This window comes from Mesocricetus auratus, unplaced genomic scaffold (genome assembly GCF_017639785.1).
Source record: "Mesocricetus auratus isolate SY011 unplaced genomic scaffold, BCM_Maur_2.0 Super-Scaffold_100020, whole genome shotgun sequence".
NCBI classification, from domain to species: Eukaryota; Metazoa; Chordata; class Mammalia; order Rodentia; family Cricetidae; genus Mesocricetus; species Mesocricetus auratus.
The window spans coordinates 19,013,365-19,019,655 of NW_024429201.1; the positions used below are offsets into that span (position 1 = coordinate 19,013,365).

Below are 6,291 nucleotides of genomic sequence, written 5' to 3' on the forward strand. Positions count from 1 at the left end.
ACCTTGATAAGAAAATTGTGTTTTAATCTAAGAAAATTTAATTGCTTCAAGGGTTTTAAGAAGGACATTGCATGATTCAATTTACTTCTTTTAAATACAAAGGGGTTTTTTGTTTTGTTTTGATTTGGTTTGGTTTTTGGATCAGGGTTTTCCGTATAGCCCTGACTAACCTGGAACTCAATCTGTAGACTAGGCCTTGAACTCACAGAGATTCACCTGCCTTTGCTTCCTGAATGCTGGGATTAAAAGTGTGCACCACAACCACTGTCTAATCTAAAGATGTGTTTAACAAATCTGATAAACTCACTCTGATTCTTACCCATGCAATAGTTTAAAAGTTATTTATTGGTATTGTGTGTTTGCACATGCATGGTATCTATGCGGATACATGTGCCATAATGCACAATGTTGTAGAATCATTTACCTTCCTCTGTCTTTGTGTAGGTTTCAGGAATTGAATTCCGGTCACCAGGCTTTCTCAGTAAGTGCCTGTACCTGCTGGATCACTTAACCAGTACCAGTTATTACCATAATGTATATCTTTTGGTTATCAAAAGTGGGCTTTACCCCTTTAATGATGCCATTAAAAAGTAATTAGATATATGAACTGTTCTGATGGCATGATATAAAGGCTATAGAATATCTTGTTCTTTGTTCCTTCTCTAGTCAAACCAACATAAATATTTTTGGGAAGAATATTATTCAAGCTTTACTATACAGGGCTTCTTCAAAATACTCTAAAACAGTGTTCCTCAACCTATAGGTCACGACTCCACTAGGTCACAGGTGTCACATATCAGATATTTACATTATGATTCATAACAGTGGCAAATTAGAGTTAGGAAGTAGCAATGAAAATAATTTTATGGTTGGGGGTCACCACAACACAAGAAACTGTATTAAGGGGTCACAGCATTAGGAAGGTTGAGAACCGCTGATCTAAGAGGTCATTCTTCTCAAGAAGTAAAAGGCACTATGGCTTGGAAATAAATGATCCTGATAAGCCTATGAAGCAAGTCAATTTCACAAGGATGGCTCGAGATTCCTTTCCCTAACTTAAGCTACACGTGGTGTCTTGCTTATGTGAAGATGATGGCATCAACTGAGTATCATCAGGACTTGAATTTCCGAGTTGCTTTCCTAATATAAAAGTCACAATTGGGAAAGCTATTACTTGTACCTGGGGGGAAAATTTGAGAGATATTGTTGCACTGGGGGTGTTCACATCCTTGTGGAAGTGTGAGCTAAGTTGTTACTTGGAGTTGCTTTCCTTCTGAAGTGTAGACTATGATTAAGATCACTGGAGACTTTTTTTGCAGTGAGTGCCGTTGCATCTGTTTAAGGTTTAAATGGTAAAATGAGCTGCTGTTGAAAGTTCATTAAAGGCACGTGTGAAAAGCAGAGCTTGGGGGAGGCGTTAGACACATTTTCAAGTTGGATTTACACCAAGTAAAATATAAAATACATGCTATTTATCAGAAGAAATATTAGTTCTTGAATTTCACCCATGATGGGGGATGTCCTTCTTATATATGTTTGTTTCTCTTATTGATTGATGAATAAAGACTGACCAGTAGACACAGGAAGATAGGTGGGGTAGGGAGGATCCTGAGGGGAGAGGAGAGAGGCACTGTGAGGAGACACCATGTAGCTTCCAAAGGAGTAACAGGTTCGGGCATTCTCCAGTAAACCAAGACCACGTGGAAATACATAGATTTACAGAAATGGGTTAAATAATTAAGACAGAGCTAACCAATAAGAAGCCCTAGCCACCGGCCAACAATTTTATATTTAATATAGTGCCCATGTATTTATTTGGGGCAAAGCGGTTGTGGGACCAGGCAGGACAAGAAACTCCAGCTATACACCCAAATACACATTTGAGTGACAATTAAACCCTTAACAATAGAAGAAAACAGATACATACTCTGTATTAACTATTTCAGCAATCCCCATCATACAGTAATCAATAAGGTTGTAGGAGAATAAACTGAAGGATGCCTGAGACTGAGTAGCCATGGAAATTTACAAATTGAGATTTGTGTCACAAGAAACAGTGAGCCATTTAAAGATGTAGGAAGACATTTCTAGGTAAGGTAAATGAAAAGACATCCAAGTAGGAGAAAGATTGGCTTATTTGAGAGTCAAGAACAAGACCAGCGCTGGGTGGTGATAGCACGCCTTTGATCCCAGCACTCGGGAGGCAGAGGCAGGAGGATCTCTGTGAGTTCAAGGCCGGGCTGCACCGACAGCCTCCAAAACAATACAGAGAAACCCTGTCTCGTAAAACCAAAAAAGAAAAAGAAAAAAGAAAAGAACACGGCCAGCAAGAGTGGAGCAGCAGGGTTTGGGGTGGGGGGAGGGGGTTGAGGCACAGATAATGCAATAGTTCACATAGCAGGGTGGGGGATGCAGGATTTGTGGCAGGGGGTGAGGTGCAGACAATGCAATAGTTCACATAGCAGGGTGGGGGGATGCAGATTGCTACTGAGAAGCCATTAGTGTATTTTAGGACACAACATGATGACTGGTGTTGAGCTGTGGATTAGAGGAAGGCAAGAGAAGGGGACACTAAAAAACAGACCCTAGGCAGGCTGGGGCAGTTGACCAGGATTGCGGTGTGGTGGTGATGGGGACGGGGGAGAGTGGATATGTTCAGGAGCAGTTGAGGGGAAGAGGGTGTGATGGAAGAAGCCAGGTCAAGGAGCAGATGGGGTTGCTTCCAGGCAAGTGGGAAAGCCTCATTCAGCACGAGCTGCTTTTACACTCAGGGTGTGAGGCCCTTAACCTCAGAAAACCTTTGTCTTCCTAAGCCAGAGGACCTGGCTCACCACTGGCTTCTCATCTCCTGAGATCTTTCCAGGGTCAGGGAGCTGAATTTTTTTCCACACCTCTATTTCCTGGAATTCTTGGGTACCAGAGACGTTGGGAAGGAGGATTTCCATGGATGGTTAAATTTGCCCCGAGTTAAATTTGAGGCAGGGCACATGCAGTCCTTGGATGGCTTCACAGTTCTAAGCCAAGGGACCAGGAGGCTTAGTGTTTATTGTGGTGAGGGCAAGGACCAGCACACAAGAGCGACTATGAGGTACATTCTTTCAATTTCAATTTTACAAAATGAAGGTAGAGGTTCTGAGAGCTTCTTTAATTTTAGTTTTAACTGTGTGTATATGTGTAGGCATCTGTCAGGTGAGTTCTGGGAACTAAAATCATGCCTTGCAAGAGCGATACATGCTTTTAACCATTGAGCCATCTATCAGGCCCCTCAGCGAGGTTCACAGTTAGGAAGTGATTGGACTGGAACCAGAGTCGGGTTCTTTGACTCCTGCTTGGTTCCTGTGCGGAGGTTACGCTCTTCTCCAGGTTATCAACATCACTCACCCTTGGTGCAGAAGGACACAATCTCCCTTTGTCTAGTATGCTGACTGTCTCCCTCAACCCCTAGCTTGCCTAGGATTGTGCTCAGCAAGAGAGCCTGCTGGAGGCAACACATCTTTCTTGTTGTAACGCCCTGGACTGGGGATGGGAGAGGCAAGGCAGAGCCTGTGAGCAGGACTGTGGTGCATCCACCACCGCTAAGCTGAAGGAAGCAACTCTTCATTGCCCCGAAGGCATTTTCCATTTCATGGGCCCTCCCGCTCTTTATCCCTCTCACCCTTTGGCTCCCAGTTTCAGCTCTGGCCCCCCAGGGAGCGTCCCTGGCCGCGGGGCTGACAGCATTTGGGGGCACCAGGTCTTGTTCTCTGCGCTCTAGCCCATCTGCTCCCAGAGCCTCGTTCCCGGGTTCCCGGAGCCCGGCGGGCATTGACGTCAAACGGCAGCGGAGCGCTGCCTACAGACGGCTGACCCGGGCCCTCCTCCACACCCCCGTCCTTCCTCGCCCCCTCCCTCTTCCCGGCACCCGCTTCAGCCGGCTATAAGAAGCGGGAGAGCGCGGTGCCCGAGCAGCGACGAGGTCCAGCACCATGGAGAGCTCCCGCCTGCGGCTGCTACCCCTCCTGGGCGCCGCCCTGCTGCTCCTGCTACCTTTGCTGGGTGCCGGTGCCCAGGAGGATGCCGAGCTGCAGCCCCGAGCCCTGGACATCTACTCTGCCGTGGAGGACGCGTCCCACGAGAAGGAGTTGGTCAGTATTCCCCTCGCCTCGGGTTCCCCCTGGGCTGCCGCGGGGCCCTTGCTTTGCATGCGTCCCTTCTTCGTCCCAGTCCCACCGAGAGGGCAGAGCCCCGGGGTCGGGTTTAAAAAAAAAAAGCCCTGGTACTTTCTATCAGACAAGATGTTTAAGTCCACGGGTTGCATGTCGAGTGAATTCCTGGTTGTGGCTGTTCTAGGCACTGTGCGCCTTGGTGACTCTGGGAGGGGAGGTCGGGACTAGGGACTTCGCCCTCAGGGCTTCCTCTCCACCACCATCAATCCCCTCCCCCCACGTGCCCGTCCTCCGAGTCCCGCCGCCCTCCGGTTGTGTGTCTTGGGCTCCTTAAACTGGGCTGAAAGTGAGCACCTACGCTGGGCTCGCAGCCAAGGCGGCAACTTCGGGCTCCCGGCGCTGTGTTGCAGATTGAAGCGCTGCAGGAAGTCCTGAAGAAGCTCAAGAGTAAACGCATTCCGATCTACGAGAAGAAGTACGGCCAAGTTCCCATGGTAAGGCTCTGGTCACCCTTCCCATACTTTTCCAGGAGAAAAGCCTGCCATGAGCCTTACACATGACCTTTACTCTAGCAGGTGACCGAGCGGCTCAGGTGATGTCCTCTTCGCTTTTGCTTTATTTACCCTTTGCTCCCTGGTCTCTAAGAGCAAGCAAGGGAAAACAGACTTTTAGAGCCAGAAAACAGTCTGTGATCTGAGTGGGGGTATTTCCTGAAACATCTTAATTGGAGCAGCCTTAATTCCCTTAATTCCGCCTAGAGCATAATAGGATTTTTCTTTATCATTTTGTTGTTGTTTTGTTTCTTAAATGCCGTGATGAAGGGTTTTCAGGACTGGTCACGGCTGTTGGAACAGCTCTAGGTAAAATCACACACACACACACACACACACACACACACACACACACAGAGAGAGAGAGAGAGAGAGAGAGAGAGAGAGAGAGAGAGAGAGAGAGAGAGAGAGAGATGCCAAGGAGGTGAGAAAGTAGAAAACAAAAGGTTATGGAAAGTGTATTGTATATTCTTAGATGCAAGGGTCTGGGTGATTTTTTCCCTCTTTACATAAACAAGAAGTGGTAGCACAAAATGCGCTCCCTTAAATTTCTTCCTTTAAACATCCCTTTTCTGAAATTATGAGCCCGTGTCTCCGGTCTCCCTGGGGTTCGGGTCTGACTGTACTTAGAGCGGAGGTGGTGGCGGCGGTCTAGTCCTTCCTCTCAAGAGATGCTCCTTTGGGACCACAGTAACCACTGGTTGTGTTGTTGACAGTGCGATGCTGGAGAGCAGTGCGCAGTGCGGAAAGGGGCCCGGATCGGGAAGCTGTGTGACTGTCCCCGAGGAACTTCCTGCAACTCCTTCCTCTTGAAGTGCTTATGAAGGGGACAGCCTCCCCCTTCAGTTCCCACATTCCCTCTTTCCCCAAAGGAGCACTCTTTTATCCCTGGAGTCTGGCTTTAGCAACAATAAAGTTTGCATTCCCTTCCGAGGGTGGATGGGCTCTTTCCCTGCTGTTTCAAAATAAAAGAACACATTTGACGTTACTGTGTGAAGGACATTGCCTTGCATGGTGTTGGTTATGTGTGCAAAGTATTTTTTCTCGTTTTATTCATCTGACACATTCTTGTGAATCTTTCTGGGAAGAATTTTGCTTTAAAACTGTATTTTTATATGTGGTGTGTCAGAATGAAAATTAGATCTAGTTAATTTTGGTAGATGACATCACAACCTGGGAGACAAATTACCCTAAGCAACACAAATTGAAGCATGTACAAATTATATATAATAAAACGTTTTAAATAATTGCTCACAGTGCATGGCTGTTTCTACATAAGTAATTTAAGTAGGAATGATGGGATTAATCATGCTGTTGTTTTCAAAGAGAAATATTTTAAAAATAGCTGTCTATTGGGAGAGCAGCACCTCAGCTCCAATGAGTTTTGATCATTAATTAAGTGTATGCTACACCAGCCTCAATATGCTCTGTTCTCTAACTACAGTGGTGTGGTTGTGGTTGTTGTTGGTATGTGTGTGTGTGTGTGTGTGTGAGAGAGAGAGAGAGAGAGGGAGAGAGAGGACATCAGAAAGATGGGTGGAGGTAGAAGCCATTGAACTCGAGACTACAGCTCTCCTTATCCAAACCTTTAGCTA

At 46.5% G+C, this 6,291-nt stretch overlaps 1 protein-coding gene across 2 annotated transcripts; it reads left to right on the forward strand.

The window, feature by feature from the left end:
• The first annotated feature begins 3,662 nt into the window (after window positions 1–3,662).
• Cartpt (CART prepropeptide) lies at window positions 3,663–5,684 on the forward strand. Of its 2 annotated transcripts, none has more exons than XM_005065611.4 (3): window positions 3,663–4,124; window positions 4,517–4,639; window positions 5,413–5,684. In XM_005065611.4, exons 1-3 carry the CDS (start codon window positions 3,966–3,968, stop codon window positions 5,518–5,520), a joined length of 390 nt encoding a protein of 129 aa, XP_005065668.1. In that variant the 5' UTR covers window positions 3,663–3,965; the 3' UTR covers window positions 5,521–5,684. The 2 variants fall into 2 exon arrangements, with proteins under 2 accessions (XP_005065668.1, XP_005065669.1); XM_005065612.4 differs by having other exon boundaries at window positions 3,713–4,124; window positions 4,556–4,639.
• Window positions 5,685–6,291: the final 607 nt, after the last annotated feature.

Bases quoted from the DNA above. Each gene is read 5' to 3' on its own strand.
- Cartpt (XM_005065611.4), top strand. From the start codon at position 3,966: ATGGAGAGCTCCCGCCTGCGGCTGCTACCCCTCCTGGGCGCCGCCCTG. The intron at 4,125-4,516 runs GTCAGTATTCCC...CTGGGCTCGCAG, and splicing joins CGTCCCACGAGAAGGAGTTG to CCAAGGCGGCAACTTCGGGC. The intron at 4,640-5,412 runs GTAAGGCTCTGG...TGTTGTTGACAG, and splicing joins AGTACGGCCAAGTTCCCATG to TGCGATGCTGGAGAGCAGTG.